The sequence below is a fragment of the Sorex araneus genome, chromosome 4 (assembly GCF_027595985.1).
Source record: "Sorex araneus isolate mSorAra2 chromosome 4, mSorAra2.pri, whole genome shotgun sequence".
Lineage (NCBI taxonomy): Eukaryota > Metazoa > Chordata > Mammalia > Eulipotyphla > Soricidae > Sorex > Sorex araneus.
Genome location: NC_073305.1, coordinates 153,951,277 through 153,969,978, shown reverse-complemented (window position 1 = coordinate 153,969,978; position 18,702 = coordinate 153,951,277). Strand labels below are relative to the sequence as shown.

At 35.3% G+C, this 18,702-nt stretch overlaps 1 protein-coding gene across 1 annotated transcript in view; it reads left to right on the top strand.

The window, feature by feature from the left end:
* Window positions 1-1,597: 1,597 nt before the first annotated feature.
* The window catches only part of THEMIS (thymocyte selection associated), a 107,154-nt gene continuing 90,049 nt past the window's right edge, over window positions 1,598-18,702 (top strand). Inside the window, exon 1 of the mRNA XM_004609099.2 lies at window positions 1,598-1,688. Within this exon, the coding sequence (XP_004609156.2) occupies window positions 1,598-1,688 (91 nt within the window). The remainder of the gene's footprint in view (window positions 1,689-18,702) is intronic.

Genomic DNA, 18,702 nt, shown 5'->3' with positions numbered 1-18,702 from the left:
CTTTTCTGGGACATGAAGACAAGAGCCTGATGATCCTAGGTAGAGAACGAGGCTGGTTTATTTAAGCAATTCTGAACTCCCCGGGGACCCCACAAACATCTCTTTTTTACACTTTAAAAAATTTAGAAAATTTCATCTTGAATGTACACTCTATCTGTAAAATATTGATTCAAATTAACACAGGACTGAAGACAGTGAGAATTGTTCAGAGATTAGCTTTTGTGAGTCTTTTCTTAAACTTTTGAGATTTCTGCCTCTTCCCACATTTGTATCTCAGGGTCCAAATAGTGTAGATTGTGTTATTAGAAGAAATTGAACAATTCTTTTGATTCCTTCTATGTTTGTTTTTTTTTTCATTTAACACATGAGACTAATGTGGAACAGACAAAATAAGACTGGAGTAACCTGCAAGTTAACAGCAAATTTAAATTTGGGAAATTCCTTTCCTAAAAACCAATGTAGATGCACCCACCAGTGTGGTGATTGGGAAATTCCAAGTAACTCATCACATTCATTCACTGTATCACTTTGCATTTTTTTTTTTTTGCTTTCTGGTGATGCACAGGGGTTACTCCTGGCTTTGCACTCAGGAATTACTCCTGGTGGTGCTCAGGGGGACCATATGGGATGCTGGGAATCGAACTCGGGTCAGCATGGGCAAGGCAAACGCCCTACCTGCTGTGCTGTCGCTCTAGCCCCTCACTTTGCATTTTCTAACCCACTCCCAACTTGTAATATTCACTGAACTTGTTAACGTAGAAAAAAATAGTGCTTTTGATCTTCTCCCTCGAGAGTTTCAGATTTTTGAAGAAAAAAGAAAAGGGACACAAAGCACTGTTGTGGTCCAATTGAGTACAAATGCAATCAAAGTATGCGACTAAAGCACAGAGACAAACCTGAGAAATAAAGGGATTAAAAAATGCACATGGGGCTATTTTTACTGAGTGAACATTAGTCCTACATTCCTGCTCTCTTCTGGGGAGCAAGTCATAGGGCTGACACCAACTTTGTGCTTTTGACTCCAGAAGCAGCACACCTGGACTGAAGACAGAGCCAGTTTCTTATGATTCTTCTTTTTCATCTTTTTTTTTTCTTTCTCACAGTGTTAGTTCACAGGTTTACCCTACCCCCATCCTGTGGTTCTACTCCAGTGTCAGAAGGAAATCAAGCCACAATGAGAACAAAAGGAGAGAGAAAGAGGTAGAACACCTTTTTTCTTGCTTTTGTTTGGAGGCTGTCCCCATCAGTGCTTGGGGCTCAATCATGGCTCTGTGCTCAGGGATCACGAGGGTGGGCTCCTGAGGGCCTTACAGGGGATGGGGCTGGGTTGTCTGTGTGCCAGTTCAACACTCCACCAGCTGTGCTATTTATTGCTCTGGTTCAGCTAGAATACCTTTGTCCTCTGCCTCCTCCCACCACACACGTCTCATTCTTCCCACCCCAGCTGGGTGTAGTGTGACTTCCTTGTCTGGCTGAAGGACGAATGAGAGCAAAGATCACAATTGCGAAGAGTCACCCAAAGCCACAGCCTTCCTAAGTATCTAAGGTTTTCCCTAGGTACTTTCCTAAGGTTCGAACCAGGACTCCAGCTAGAATAATGGCAACGTCTCTGGAAACACTTGTCCACTCCCTTGACTTAAGGACCCTCCCCAGGATCCTGGAAATCCAATCAGGCTTCTATGTGGAAGGTAAGCATTCGTTTTCTTCTCTACTGGTGGGCTAAAACATATAAGGTATGAAGTTTTGAAACTGGAGGAAAATTTTATTTTATTATTATTATTTTTTAAAATTCTTTTATTAATTCACCATGTGGAAAGTTACAAAGCGTTCAGGTTAAAGTCTCAGTTATACAATGCTCAAACACCCATCCCTTCACCAGTGTGGAGGAAAATTTTAATAGACAATTCCTGAGTTCTGTCAAAGGAAAGGTCATCATGAAAAGAAAGAAAGAAAACTGATGACCAGTCTGGACCCAATAGCAGTGCATAAGGGAGAAATGATAGTGTACTCTTGAGGGAAGGGATGAACCAAATTTCTTGGGTTATTTGTTGCCTTTCAAGACTTCAACATCAACAGTGAATTATTTCTTAACTCTTTTTTTAATTGGTTGTCACCAAAGAGTGAAAACTGTGACCCATATTTCCCACATTTATGTTTCCAAAATTTAAAAAATAATTAGATTTTTTTTCTGAAATAAAAGCACAGTGTTTAGAAAAATACTGATTAATTATTTTCTTAAGAATTTGTAAACAATTCTGATGCCAATTTTTTTTTTCTGTAGTGACTTAACTCCTAGTTTCTTCAATAATGACATTTGTAATTGAAGGTATAGAAATTGATTATCTATTATGCACAAGATAATTTTTAATAATATGTCAAGAAGAATTAAAATTATTAAATAATAAGCTTGTATGTTTTGATATAACTTATGTAAATTAAGTGAGAAAACATTAACATCTACATTATACATTGTAAAAGCTAGATAGTTGGCTTGGATGCATGCAAGTCAAAGATTCATTTTCTAGGCAAACATATAATACTGGTCACAAAATGGTTAAAGTGGTCTAGACAAAATACTTAGAAACCAGATTAAAGTACTATTGATATACAAGTCTTTCCATTCAGGAAAAAAGAGAATATATTAGGCATAATATCATTTAAAATATCCCCTAAAGTTTAACAAATATCAGAACCACTTCTCTCTCTGAACCCCTCCATATATATCTGTAAGTGATGAATAAGTACAGAAAAACAATTTACCATAGGACTTTGTTTAATTTTTTGCCAGGCTGATTATTTTGAATTGGAGTACATTTTCCTAGATATTGATATTATAATATGTCTCTATTCCTGAGACAGCCCCAAGTCAGTTATTTTTAGGTCTCAAAGTTTGTGTTTTTGAGGTTTGTGTAAGAATTCCACAGTGTAGAGGTTATAGAAATATTTTATGTTATTTCTTATCAAGTTTAAAGTTTTATTATCTCACTTTCTTAAAAATTTATTTTGATCATACTCTGCTATGGAGAGTGGACTGGAGGCATAGCACAGCAGGTAGGGTGTTTGCCTTGCACTTGGCCGACCCAGGTTCAATTCCTCCATCCCTCTTGGAGAGCCTGGCAAGCTATCGAGTGGGTCCCACCTGCATGCGAAAGCCTGGCAAACTCCCCATGGCGTATTTGATATGCCCAAAACAGTAACAAGTCTCACAATGGGGACGTTACTGGTGCCCGCTCAAGCAAATCGATGAACAATGGGACAACAGTACAGTGCTACAGTGCTGCTATGATGTACACAGGGATCCAAATGCTAGTTTTTTCCCCCCATTTAATAGCCTGATTTCCCAATACCAAAGCTAGCCATTCTTTACCAATGATTTGCTTTGTTGCTTTTAGCTTGTATTAGACACTGATACCAGAATTATACTATCCCTAAAATATTATCTTCCATTCCATTAAGATTCTTTGGTCTCAATTGTGCCAAAGTCACTACATTTTTGTTACTATGGTTCTGAAATAAGTGCTCATTATATATTTGAATATAGGTTAATCCCTGGTTTCTATTCTATGTTTTCTAAGCTGACTTATTTATGCATATGAATTTTAAAATATTTAAATAAAAATGGATTTCTTAAGATATTAATTTGAAATTTTTCTTGCATTGTGTCTATTACATAAAATAATTTGGGAAAAACAGGCATTTTCATGTCGTGCTACAAAAGATTGTATATGTCTTTGTGTCTTTGTGTTTCTTTGTCCTTTATTAGTTTTCTATTATGGTATCCTTCAATTAAAATTTAAAAATGTGTACTTTTTGATAAATTTTCACAAAATAACTACATTCATTTAACTGCCACTCAGGTGAGGAAATAAAAAATTATGAGTTCCTGATCTTCTGTTTTGTGCTCATTCTCTGTTATTATCTATGATACTCCCCAAAGAAAACTATTGTTATAACTTTTGTCCATCTATGGACTTTGTATAAATGGAAAATTAGAATATTTATATTTTCTATTTTATCTTCAATATATGTTCATGTGTGTTTAATAGTATCTTCTTAAAAATTACCTTATACTATCCTATATAGGTTATTTATTTTAATGTGAGTTATATTCTGTTAAATAAATATGTCATGATTTATCTATCAACACTTGCTGGGCATTCAAATTATTTTAACATGTAGCTATAACAAGTAATATTGTCATGGACCTGCATTATATGTATATATGCAGTAGGGTACAAAAATAAATGGAATTGATATGCTCTTTGTATTTCACTCTTGGCAAACAATGAAAAATTAATATACATTCTTGCAGTAGTATATGAGTTATAATTAAATTATATACTTAGAAGTATTTGATCTCAGCCTTCTCCATTTTAGTTTTTCTGGTTTTTCTAGTGATTTCATAATTTAGTTATGAAAATAGTAGATCATGGTTTTAATTTTCATCGCCTTAGTAACTAATGTGACTAGCCTGTTTCATGTATCTGTTGAGCAAATGACATACAATTTTATGAAGGGTGTTTTATTAGCTTTCTTGCTTCCTTGCAGTATTTTATTAATTGGATGACACATACACAAATATAGGATACTTTCCTGACATTTCATTATTTATGTTGCAAATGCTCTCTTAGTCTATAGCTTATTTAATTTTTCTAATTATGCATTTTCCCAAATAGAGTTTTAAATTCTAGTATTTGTATAGTCAATTCATAGTTATTTTTCATCATATGGTGATTAAAAAATGTAGAACTACCTCTTTATACTCCATTCATGAAAATTTTCTTCCATATTTTCTCCTGATGATTCTATTTCTTTACTCTCTACTTTAGAACGAAAATATCTCTGGAATTGGTTTCTTTTTTAAATAAATATGACATTGAGATCAATGTTTGTTTTCTTTTTATGTGGAACAACCGATACAGTGACATTTATTAAAAACAATGACTTTTCTAATTGCCAACTGTCTTATTGCTTTAGTTATAAACAGTGACCATACATATCTGGTTCTCTTTCCACAGCTTCTATTATTTTTTATTTATTGCTACTTACACAAATTTCACCTTGTCATAATGCATATTTGCAAAAATATTTAATATATTATATTAAAATTAATATACTAAAATGCAATTAAGTTCCTGAAACTTGATTGCATGTTAAAAGACCTGGGAAATATTAAAAATACAGAAGGTGTACTGTTTCTAAGAGGTAAAGATTTTTTTTTTTCTTTTTTGAGTCACACTTGGCCATGCACAGGAATTACTCCTGGCTCATGCACTCAGGAATTACTCCTGGTGGTGTTCGGGGGACCATATAGGATGCTGAGGATGGCCGCGTGCAAGGCAAATGACCTACCCGCTGTGCTATCACTCCAATCCCAGGTCAAGATTTTTAAATAATATCATGTTTCAAGAAGATAGATCACAGGGTGGGGTACACGCTATTTTTGTGCAGAGATCCTGAATCTGCTGTTCACCACGTGGTCTCCTGCTAACGCTGAGCATCAGGCCTTCAAAGCAGAACCAAAATTTGCTGGTCGTGACTCCTGGGCCTCCTGAGCACTGCCTGGGAGACTTAAAAAAAAAAGAGAGAAATTAAAATAATATAAACAAAAGGAAATTATTATTGGGTGTTGTGAAAACTGATGATTCTATCTTTTAGTAGAATTTAAGATCTACTATTAAGACATTTTTAAAGATTCTCACACCTCGTGTTCTATTACTGATGATCTTTTGATGTTTCCCTTTTCCCCCTAGGTTCTGTTTGTTGGATTTTCCATTTATAATGTATTCATTGATATTTTTTGTGAATTTTAATGTATCTTGTTTCTCCTTTCCTATGATTTCACATTTTTTCCCTCTGTAGATAAATCAGTGCCTATTATTTCCAGAACGGAACTTCTTCCTCTCAATCACAGTCAAAGAGTGTTCTAAAAATCAACATTAATTGGTTTAGGTTAAAGAAGTTCCCACGAATAATTTATAAAATAAAGGTCACTTCAGCACAGTGGTTAGGGTGTTGCCCTTGCACATGGCCAACCCGGGTTCAATTCCTACATCCCTCTTGGAGAGCCCGGCAAGCTACTGAGAGTATCTTGCCCGCACGACAGAGCCTGGCAAGCTACCCATGGCGTATTCGATATGCCAAACACAGTAACAACAAGTTTCACAATGGAGGCATTACTGGTGCCTGCTCGAGCCAATCGTTGAGCAATGGGATGACAGTGATACAGTGACAGTGAATTTATAAAATATGCTTTCTGCTAGTTTTGTAATAAGTGTGTTTTTTTTGGTATATTGTTTGAAATTTTATGCTTTTTATTTGTAAAATAAAATAAATATGGTGACTTTTTGTTGTTCTTGGGCCACACTCGCCAAAGCTTAGGGGTTACTTTTGGCTCTGCATTCCGGAATCACTCCTGGTCTTGTTTGAGGGATGCCAGAGATTGAATCTGGGTCAATCTGCATATGACGTAAATGCCCTACCAACTGTATTATGGCTCTTGTCCCTACTTAGTGACATTTTATAGAATTTGCCTTATTAATTTTACTTTTCTGGGGATGGGTGTTGGAACCACACACTGTGATGTTCAGGGTTTACTCCTGACTCTTCACTCAGGAATTACTCCTGGGGATGCCCAGGGACCATATGGAATGTTGGAGGTCAAATCTGGGTGAGCCACATGCAAGGCAAATGCCCTACCTTCTGTACTATCACTCTGGTCCCTCCCTTACTAATTTTTAAAAGAAAATGCAAGCATATTTTAGGGAAATTAAAATATTTTAAATTTTAATCCATGTTATTTCTCACAGAAAGACAAAATTCTCATTGATTTTATTCATAGGAGAATCACTCTATGTAGAAATGTTGTAAAGGATGACAATATTCTGAATGGCAGGGGCTTCCTATCTGTGAGGATAATTTATCTGTTATTAACAGGGACCAGGAGATAGCACAGAATGCATGACCAGCATATGCTGACCTGCTTCCATTCCCAACATCACATTATTCCTAGAACATTATGAAGTACAGCCCTGGAGGCTCCTGCTTATCAAAGGGTGTGGCCTCAGAGTCTCCTGCTACCACCTGGGTAATCCTCAGCAGTGCAGGCATTTGTGATGAGCAGTCAGATTGATAATCATTGCTGGTGAGGTCCTGGTTCTCCTGAACATTGGCTGGGAATCCCCTCTACCTAATGCCAGACCTTCTCTCCTCTTCAATCAAATAAACAAAAAAACTTCACCTAGAATATTGCTTAATTTTTTTTTTAAGTCTCCTTTAGAAACATTAGATTTCTCATATATCCTAGACTAATACCTAGAGTACAGACACAGACACATGGATACAACTAATGCCAGACTGGTACCATAAGAGGAAAAATACAAGTAAATGTTACTCTTCATACTGATAAAAATCTCATTAATTCTAGTAGCTTATTATTTATTTTTAGGGGCAACCATAGCTTGGGGTGCTGAGTTTAATCCTGGCTCCATGCTCAGGGATCAGTCCTGAAGGGTTTAGGGGATCCTATGGGGTGTCAAAATGAAACCCAGGTTGATTACATGCAAGTCAGGCATTCTGCTTATGTACTGTCTCTCCAACCCCAGGAGATGATCTTCTAATGAATGATCATGGAATATCTCAGATCAGTTAAAATTTGAGAAGGGAACCCAAATAAACTGGAAGAACATATCCTTGGAGAACACACAAAAAATAAAATATGTAAGAATTTTATTCTGATCTTTAAAGAACAGAATTTTATTCTGATCCTTAAAGAACAGTGGGGATAATTAAAGATTAGGGAGTAAACAGAACAACTAACTGTGAAGAATGGTGGTAGATATGGCTGGGAGTGCAGATTTTGCAGACCTGGAGGTTCATAAGGACAATTTTGCTGCAGAACAGAGCTGGGAAAGTAGGAGAGAGCATAAATTAGGCAAGGAATATTACATGAAAAAGTAATTTCAGAGAAGAATTTAGATTTAGGAGAAGATTTAGGAGAAGAAAAGACATGAACGTGGGGAAAGATTCTACCTTGATAGAAAGATAGCTAGATAGCTAGATAGATGATAGATAGATAGATAGGTAGATAGATAGATAGATGGATAGAAAGATAGATAGATATTTAGATAGATAGATAGATAGATAGATAGATAGATAGATAGATAGATAGATAGATAGACAGACAGACAAATAGATATTTGGGGAATGAGAATTTCAAAGGTAGCAAACATCTAGAGACCATAGGAGAGCAGTTATGAGAAGAAGAGAAAAATATGCCCCTGCATTTCAAACTTACTGAAATAGTAGAAGAATTGTGGGAGAAGAGATTTAAGGAGCGGGCAAGAGCATTTCATGCAGTTTGAAGTTTATGAGAGCTATCCATGAGCACTTTAACAGGAGCTGGCAGACATTTTAAGAGAATCACTGACAGCCTTTTGAAAATTCAATGTGAGAAAAGGGGAAACAGAATAAAGAGACATATCAAGTGATCTTGCAAACCAGAAGACAAAGCACTGGACCTTGGTTGGTTTGATGAGATGACCAATACTGAATAAGCTTTGGAGGTAGAAATGTCAGGACTTGCTAATGAACTTGATATATGTATGAAGAGGGGGAAGGTGAAAGGATGAATGCAAAGATTTTTATCTAAACCGCTAGAGAGATGTTTATGCGTTTAGCAGAGTTGCTGAGGTCTCAAGGGGAGGAAGAGGTTTGGTGGGCAAAGAAAAAGTTTTCTTTTAGACTTACTAGTATACGTATCTGTTACAGAAACACATTAGAAATATTGTGGGCTTAATTTCAGACCACCACAGTAAAGCATGTTACAATAAAGTGAATCACATGAATGTTTTGTTATTTCAGTATGTTATACTATAGTCTATTAAAAGTATATCTAAAAATGTACATACCTTAGTTGAAAATACTTTACCAATAAAATTGCTTAGCCTTAAGTGAACCGCATTTTTTTTTGTTGTTGTTGTTGGTGGAGGGTCTTGCTTCAATAATAATAGCCGCAAAATAATTAGGATGATGGTTGTTGATGGTTTCAGTGGTAGTGATAATTTCTTAAAAATAAGACAGTAATGAAGTTCGCTGTATTTAATGGATCTACCTTTCATGAAAGATTTCTCTGTACCATGCAATGCCATTTCATAATATTTTATCCACAGTAGTACTTCTCAAGAGTCGATGCTCTGAAGTTCTGATTTTTTCTATTTTGAGTGATAGCACAGTGGGTTTGGCATATCCAATACGCACGGGTAGCTTGCCCGGCTCTTGGAGAGGGGCGGAGGAATCGAACTTGGGTCAGCCGAGTGAAAGGCGAACGCTCAATCGCTGTGCTATGGATATGCCAAAACCAGTAACAATAAGTCTCTCAATGAGACTCAAATCGATAAGCAATGGGATGACAGTGATAGTGACAGCACAGTGGGTAGGGTGTTTGCTTTGCACGAGGCAGACCCAGGTTCAATTTTTCTGTCCCTCTCAGAGAGCCCGGCAAGCTACCAAGAGTATCCCACCCACATGGCAGAGCCTGGCAAGCTACCCGTGTCATATTCGATATGCCAAAAACAGTAACAACAAGTCTCACAATGGAGATATTACTGGTGCCCACTCGAGCAAATTGATGAACAATGGGACGACAGTGCTACAGTGCTACCTTTATTTATTTGATATTTGAGCCACATCCATGAATGCTCAGAGGTTACTCCTGGCTATGTGCTCAGGACTCACTCCTGGAAGGATGCCTAGGATTGAACCGAGATCAGCTGCTTGTAAGGCAAGTGCCAAACCTACTATCTCTCTAGCCTCATCGTTTCTTTGTCAACTAACCTCACCTGAGATTCTAATTACTCATTGTAATCTCAATAATTTCACAACATCACCAGGAGAATATGTCTCAAGAAATCACTTTAATTACTCATACATTGGAAACAACACCTCACCCATTAAAACTTTAACATGAGATTGAGCAATTTTGTCACATATCCAGCCTCACTTCTGATTCTGGATTTCATGTAATTTCTACATGTATAATTGCTTCCTTCATGAAGAGGAAAACAAATTATTTGTTTTTGTTTAGGGGCAATATCAAGTGGTGCTCAAGATTTTCTCCTGGCTTTGTGCTCAGGCTACTTAGGGATCACTCCTGGCAGGGGATCATTATGGGGTGCCAGGGATGGAGTTCATATAGAATGGTACATGTTGTATTATCTGTTTAGCCCTTGATGTAAGTTTTGAACTTCTAAAAGTTTCTATGAGGCTTGAGATCTACTTCCAAACTCCTATTTATGTTCATATTTGGACCTTTTCCTATGAATCATAGGTGTTCTTAATGATATCTAGAATGGTGTCTCCTTTCTAAAATATTTTTATTTGACTTTGTCTAGATCCATAAGAGGAATCAGTATTGCAGTTAAGGTTTAAAAATATTTCTTAAATCACATAAATAGTAACTTTTAGACTTAAAGTCTAAATTACCCCTTAATCCATGACTCAGGATGGATGTTGTGGCAGCAAGCATAAAATGATTATTAATGTAAATATTCATAAAAACTCTTGGGTAACCAGGTGTGTTGATACAGAGAAATAATATTTTGAACTGAGCAGCAAGTCTTAACAGTGGATTTAAGATACTTAGTAAACCATTTCAAGAGCAGATATACTGCCATTAAAGCTTCATTGTTTCATTTACAGAAAGAGTAGAGCAACATGATTATTAAGGGTCATAAGTTTCATATTTTCAAAATGGCAACTGAGCATTGATTTCAAGTTAAAGTCACAAAGGACCTTAGTCATAAGAAACTTTTTTGTCTTTTAAAGCTTTGAAGCTAGGCACCGACTATTCTTCTCTAGCTACAATAGTCCCAGATGACATATTCTTCATTCCCATCGTAGGTGATCTATTTTATCTTTATTGGAAATCTGTTGCTTAGTGTGACCTTCATTAACTATCTTAGCTAGATCTTCTGGATGATTCTATGCATCTTCTTTCATCAGAGGTTTTCTGTTTTGCTTTAGCCAGTTATGTTTTAGCGATTGTTTCTTTTCTTGAGCCTTGTGAACCAGGCTCTGTGAACTTTAAACTTCCTCAAAGGCTTCTTGGCCATTATCCATCTTCACAGAATTGAAGGATTAGGGCATTGCTCTACACTAGTTATTGGCTTAAGGGAATGTTGTGACTAGTGTGATCTATACAGAACCCCTGATAATCTTCATATTAGCAATCAGGCCGTTTCACTTTGTGTTCACCAGAACAGCATGTTTCATTTACTTCATTCATTTTGTCTTTGTATTCACTCTTTACTGGTGCAAGAGACCTTGTTTTCAATCTAGCTCTGTTCTTGATATTCCTTTCCTCCTTTAGCACATTCATCTCCAACTGTTTTTCTAAAGTGTGTGTGTGTGTGTGTGTGTGTGTGTTGGGGGTGGGGCAGGATGGGGAGGCGAGATACATGAGATTTCAGTTAACTACTTAGAGATTACTGTAGTGTTATGACTTGGCTTGTTTTCAATATTGTCAAGCCTCAGGGAACTGGGAGACCCCAAAAGAGGGAGATAGATGGGGTAATGGTAGGTGAATAGAGCTATAAGAAGATGCACCACATTCATTAAGTTCTCTGTTTTATCCAAACAAGGGTCATGGCACCCGCAAGCCAATCATAATAGATCATTTATTGTATATCATAATAGGTATCATAGTGAAAACACTTGAGATATTATGAGAATCACCAAAAGATGACACAGAAATCTGAAGTAAGTACATAGTGCTGGAGAAACGGTGCTTATAGACTTGTTTCGTGCAGAGTTGCCATAAACTTTCAATTTGTTTTTTTAATTAATAGCAGAGTATTAAAATGGTATATTTTAATGTACTGTTTTAAAAATTGAATCGCCATGAGATACAGTTACAAACTTTCATGTTTGAGTTACAATCATACAATGATCAAACACCCATCCCTCCACTAGTGCACATTCCCTACCACCAATCTCCCCAGTATAAACCCCCCCTCTAGTTTACCCCCTCCCCCTGGCTCCATGGCAGACAATTTCCCCCATACTCTCTCTCTACTATTGGGCATTATGGTTTGCAATGCAGATACTGAGAGGTTATCATGTTTGGTCCTTTATCTACTTTCAGCACACATCTACCATCTCGACTGATCTCTCCAACCATCATTTTCTTAGTGATTCCTTCTCTGTTCCAGCTGCCTTCTCCCCATGCTCCTGAGTCAGCCTTAAAACTATGGAGCAGTCATACTGACCCTTGTGTCTAATGAAAACACTTGAGAAAACACTTGGGTGTCAGTCTCATGTTATGTTCTTTTAGTGAGTGCAGTCCTTCTATGTCTGTCCCTCTCTTTCTGACTCATTTCACTTAGCATGATACTCTCCATATCTATTCACTCATGCACCTTCAATTTGTACAATAATATAAAGCCTACCTTTATTTATATAAGAGGCTATTTCAGACAGTTATAGAAGCTGTTTGACAACAGTGTGAACTCATGACTAGAATGTTCCATTCATAATTTAATTGATCAGAACTTTAATTAATAAAAAACCTCATCAGTTTTAAAAATAGAGGTGTACTCTTAATATATATATTTTATACTTATAGCCACTATAAAGCAATAATACAAATGTAAATGGACATACTAAAAAGAAAAACATCTAAGTAATTGTAATTTTTATGAATAAAACCATTTTTCTTTAAAAATTTTATTATATCTTATTATAGATATAGTTTATTAAAAACAACATTACTGAAAGTGTTCTGGGGAGGGGAGAGAGAGACATTACTCCTAGCTCTGTGCTCAGAGGTCACTCTTGGCATTGCTCATATGTGGTGGTGAGAACTGAACCCAGATCAGGTTAATGCTTTATATATTGTGCTATCGCTCTGATAGGAAGTTTTTTTTTATCTTACCATTTTTTTCTGAAGAACTTAATATTTATAAAAGTATTCATTAAATTCCACATGATAGTAACTCAAATATGTGATTCGACTGTTTTGTTTGTTTTGGGGTCGTACCATTGGTACATCAACACTTAGTCCAGTCCTGGCTCTCATCTTAGGCATCACTCATAGCAGGGTTCGGGGAACCATAAGGCATTGCTACAGATCAAACTTACTTGCTGTACTATCATCTGGCCCCATCGAATATGTTATTCTAATGAATTCACGTTACTATTATTTTCTAACATTATGTGTTAGTGATATCCTTTTAAGATCCAAAATATACTATATGTAAAACAGATTTCTCAAATCAGATTTTGCAGGGTTAGTGTAGGTGTTTTTTTTATTTTTTTATTCCCCTTTTTGGGATTTAGTTCACAATTGCATGTGGCTGATGATAAACTTGTAGGACCAATGAAAGTCTCATTTTTTTTTTGCTTTTTTCTTGATAGAATCTGCAATCTTCAATTCCCAAGTGTCTCTTCAGGCATCTTGCAAAGCTATAGTGTGATTTTTTTAAGAGTGAGTATAGTTAAAATTAGGTGATAAGGACTGAATTTGCATGTGGGCAGCCTAACTTGATCTCCAGGTCTCCTGGGCCCTGTTGGAGGTGATCTTCAAGTACAAAATCAAGAGTAGTCCCTGAACACGGCCATCCTTAAAAATCAAGCAAAAGTAAATTTATATAAGAACAATTCTTTATTTGACATCTATGATATGAAAGTATATTGCAAGTAAATGGATAAATTAAGACAATTTTTTTAGCTATCATTGTTAATTGCCAATTTGTCTTGGCATATCATGAACTATTAACATCATGTGATCATGAATGTAGGGATTGGTTGTGGATTTTTATTTTATTATGCTAATAATGTTTAAAAGAAAATATTAGACAATATTTATATTAAATACTATCACCATTTAATTATTATTTGATTTATACAGAAATTAATCTGAATAGAAGTTGTGATTGTCATATCTTACCTCACATATTACCAGGGGCTTATTAAGTATGTAGTCCTCTTTAGAGATCCTTGCTAAGAAAAATCTGCCATGGCAAATTCCAGTTTAAAGTATTGAGTAAGCTAGTTTATGAATAATTCAGAAGTCATAAATAAATTAGCCTGTGCCATCATATAATTTTTAATTCTTTAAAAGAAGCAGCATAATTTGGGAGAAAATTTTAAGAAAATGTACTGTACTTTTATTCCTTATAGTCATTATAAAGCTGTTTCCAGTCTATTCCTATTCTTTTTGTTTAAGTATGTTCTAGATTTGCATTTTCCCTGGCCCTCTTGTAGCTAAAAGACTGCCATTGGTCAATGCAATAAATGCAGAATTAACATGTACTACTTGATATCTTTAAGAAATCATTAAACTTTAACTTATTTCATTGTACTGGACTGTCAAAATGGAGTCTTTGATGATCAGGATACTTTAGTGACTGCAGTTATTAGAGACAAGAACTGATTCTACCTATACTGGCCATATATTGAAAGAAGAATTATAACTTAACTGTTACAATCTCTAAAACTCTTATGTTTATCATTTCAGTACAGTTTAAACTTCCCTGATACAAATTGATGTTTTTGTTAACTGAAATTACACTTACCACCAGTGTATATATCTGAAAAAGGGACATTAGATGTAGTATGGACAGTCATAATGCCAGAAGTTACTTGAGTAATAATGGTATCACACAATATTCATTGGAAAGTAAGTTAACCACATTTTCAGCAAGCACTATTACTTCTTGACTACTCCCTATTGCTAAAATTAACATTTATCAGCACTTCATAAACATTTTGGTATTTATTTTAAAATCTGGCAAAGAAAAGCTTGTTTTACTATGATCCTGTGCAATAACTTGGATATTTTATAAGAATTGCTCTTAATTTATGAAAACACTACACATACATTACTAACATTCGACAATGCAGAAGCAGAAGCACAAATTCACCCATAATCATTTTTTTTTTTTTTGCTTTTTGGGTCACACCCAGCGATGCACAGGGGTTACTCCTGGCTCTGCACTCAGGAATTACTCCTGGCAGTGCTCAGGGGACCATATGGGATTTGGGGATTCGAACACCGGTTGGCTGTGTGCAAAGCAAATGCCCTACCTGCTGTGCCATTGCTCCAGCCCCTGCACCCATAATCTTATCACAGAGATATTATACACAGCCTCCACCTACCTAGTTCAATATATTGTAACTCATACTGGCATTGTCAAAATATCCCCTTACAGGTCTCATTGATTTTAATCTTTCATTCCTAAAATCTATCTCCCATAATGCATCAAGTCATGCTTTTAAGGTGTATATCAGATTATGCCACTCTTCTGTTAAACGCCTGCAGTGCTTCTCTATTTTTCTCTCAAAATTAAAATGTTACAATGGGTAATCACGCCCCGTTTTCCCCCTTCTTGCTCCCATTATTTTTCTGGTTTTAATGTTTACTAATCACCCTTTTCTTCAAATCACTTGCCCTGTCACACTTACTCAAAGTTGGAGATTTGCTCCTGCTTTAAAGATTTCTCACCTTCTTTTCCCAGGGCAAGCTCTTCTGCGAGGTCTCAATTCGGCTACACTTTCCTTTCACTGAGATAGTTACAAGTGTTTTTGTTTGAGTTACAATCACACAATGATCAAACTCCCATCCTTCCACCAGTGCACATTCCCCATCACCAAGGCTATACTTTTCTAAGGCTTACTCTGACCACCTGATGAACTTTGAAAGTTTTCCATTTCAAATGATCAAACTCCCATCCCTCCACCAGTGCACATTCCCCATCACCAAGGCTATACTTTTCTAAGGCTTACTCTGACCACCTGATGAACTTTGAAAGTTTTCCATTTCCTTCCTTACAGTTTTAGTATTATTATCTTATTCTGATGTTGCTATTTTATTATCTCTTCTTCCATATCATGTGCATTGCTTACTATTTTTGTCTTTTCCCTGGAGGAAAAATAGTTGACACATCCTCTTCTACAAAATTTTTCACTGTAAATATATAATTGAATGAGTTTGAATTTGTGGAGTTTTACAACCATCACCAATTTTAGACTATTTCTTTTACCTCACAGAGGTCCATTGAATTATTTAATTAAAATTGTCATTTTTACTCCAGTCAATCACTGATTTTTTTTGTATATAAATGTGTCTTTCCTGTAAGAACTGGGGTTATCTGAAGAGAAAGAGAGAAGCATGAAAGGGTGGAAGGGGCCCGTTGAACAATGGAGGAGGAATATCAGTTCTACAGTGGTAGGTAGGAAGGGTATCAAGCATTTGAGAATGTGTAAAACTATACTCCTAAAAGAATAATATAGCAAATAAACATTGGTTCCACCAGTCAATCCATTTGCCTTTTTGAGATACTGTGATTTGTTAAATTATATAAATTTGTCATCTTTTGCATGTGACTTATTTTACATAGCAAATGTTTAAAAAATTTCATCTATGTTCTAGTTCCTGTATAAGCATCATATTCTTTCTTAATACAAAGTAATATTTTATTGTATGGGTATATTAAACTTTGCTTATGCAGCACTATTTGAAAGGCACTTGTTTTGATTTCTCCCTTGAAGATATAAATAAAGTAAATATGCTTTTAATAATAATGCATTAGGGCACCAGTTTATCCAACTCCCTACAAAAATTTGGTATATTTTATTATGTTGTATAACCAATGGACCATCATTGTCATTTTAGTTTGCATTCAGTAATGGTGAAGAATGTTGAAAATCTTTTCCATGTGCTTCAGAAATTTCTTACTATGTTTAACAAAACATCTCTTCAGATTTTTTATCTATCTTTGAGTTTTTATTTGTTTTTGTGTTATTGAGTTATGACATTTATTTCTGTAGTACAGATATTTGAGTTACAATTATTTTAGATATACAATTGGAAATATTTTCCTTTCCTTGGAATATTGTTTTTTTAATTTTTCAATGTTTCTGAAGTAAAAATATTTTGAATTCTTATGGCTTAGTTTACCTCTTTTTTTCCTGTTTTTTTTTCAGTATAATCAACAAAAGTTCATGCTTTTGTGATACTACCTGACATGAAATAAAAACAACCCCACTATGTTTAGTGTTAGAAGTCCCTAAGTTTCTCAATTTTCTTGACATACAGAAATCAGAAAATTGCTTTATTCAGGGTTAAGATTTCTCTTAGTTATAGTTATTGCAGATCAAATTCAGCAACGAAGAAAAGCACAAGGGAAGGAAAAAGCAAGTATGTGCACCCAGAGGAGATATATATATATATATATATATATATATATATATATATATATATATATATATACAACGCTTAATTCTTTTCTCCCAATAATATATGCAAACCTGGACAGAGTCCTTCATCCTGGTAAATTGCTCCAGGCCTTTATATCTAGGATTTTAGTTGGTACAAGGACATAGGCCTGGAGTATTTGTAACCAATCCTGACTACTGAGTGTCTAGGCCCCTCAGAGGTCAGGGAGGATAAGAATGCTACAAGATGCATGAGAACGTGAACAATTTCACCATAAATCACATTGTTAGCACAGCCTAAGATAGTGGTTGCTTTGTGTTTGTTTTTCTGTTTTGTTTTGTATTGTTCTAAGAAGCATTTCATTTATTCTTTTCTAAAATCTTGCTGGCAAACACTCTGCTAACAAAAGCTTTACTTGAAAGTGGTGAAGGAGCTAATGAAACAGTTGTTGGGACAAAAGACTCTCTGGTCTAAGAGTAAATCTTTAGCAATGCTTTATGGCAGACATGCATTGGCGTATTTGATAGAAGGTGAGAAACAAGTGAGACTTATTTAAGGGGGGAGAGTGATTAGACATGGTATCAAGGAGAATCATATGTGGTTCTATTGTATATACTAAGAGATTTAGAAGAACTGGAAACTTGGAGAGACCAATTTAAACTAGCAAAGATAAGTAAACTACTCTTGCAAAAATAAGTGAAACAATGTCAGAATTTGTTTGTGATCATTTATCATTTCTTTTGATTGCTTATTAAGAAAAGAATGCTAGTAAAACCACAGAAATGCAGAAGTGAGAGCATAGTCCATAAATACTATGTGAAAAGTATTCTCATAGAAATTGTTGTTACCTTGAAGATTATTTGGTTTAGTTTCTGTGCCTACTCTGTGATGCCTGGGGGATTATTCACAGCTCTGTTCTCAGGGGTCACTCTGCGGTCCTTATGGTGCCAGGGATTGAGCTGGGGCCATGAGTGTATGCAAAACATGCTATCTCTCTTGCCCTACCATGAAGATTTTTTTTTTTTAATTTTAAATTTCACTGAACGTTCTTTTATTTTTTATTTATTTATTTTTTTAGAGTAGTGAATATTTTTAATGTTTAATCTTAAAATGATTTAATGCAACTCCAATTTTTGTAGGCACTAGTAAGAAAAGGTATACATTTAATATATAACATATGTACTATCGTCACTCTTTATGCATCAATGCCCTAAAAATTAATACTTGAACATTATACCTCCTTTACAGGCTTGAACATCCAGTTAACTTCACTTTGAAATGTAAAATAAAATGCATCACAAAAAATCTTAAGTACTTAACTACTTACATTAAGTCAAAGCATTTAACTAGCTATTTAAATAGTTGTATGCAATTAGTTTGATCTATATATATATATATATTTTTTTTTTTACAGTTACAGATTTATACACTTTTGTGCTTATACTTCCCTCATACAAAGTTTGGGAACCCATCCCTTCACCAGTGCC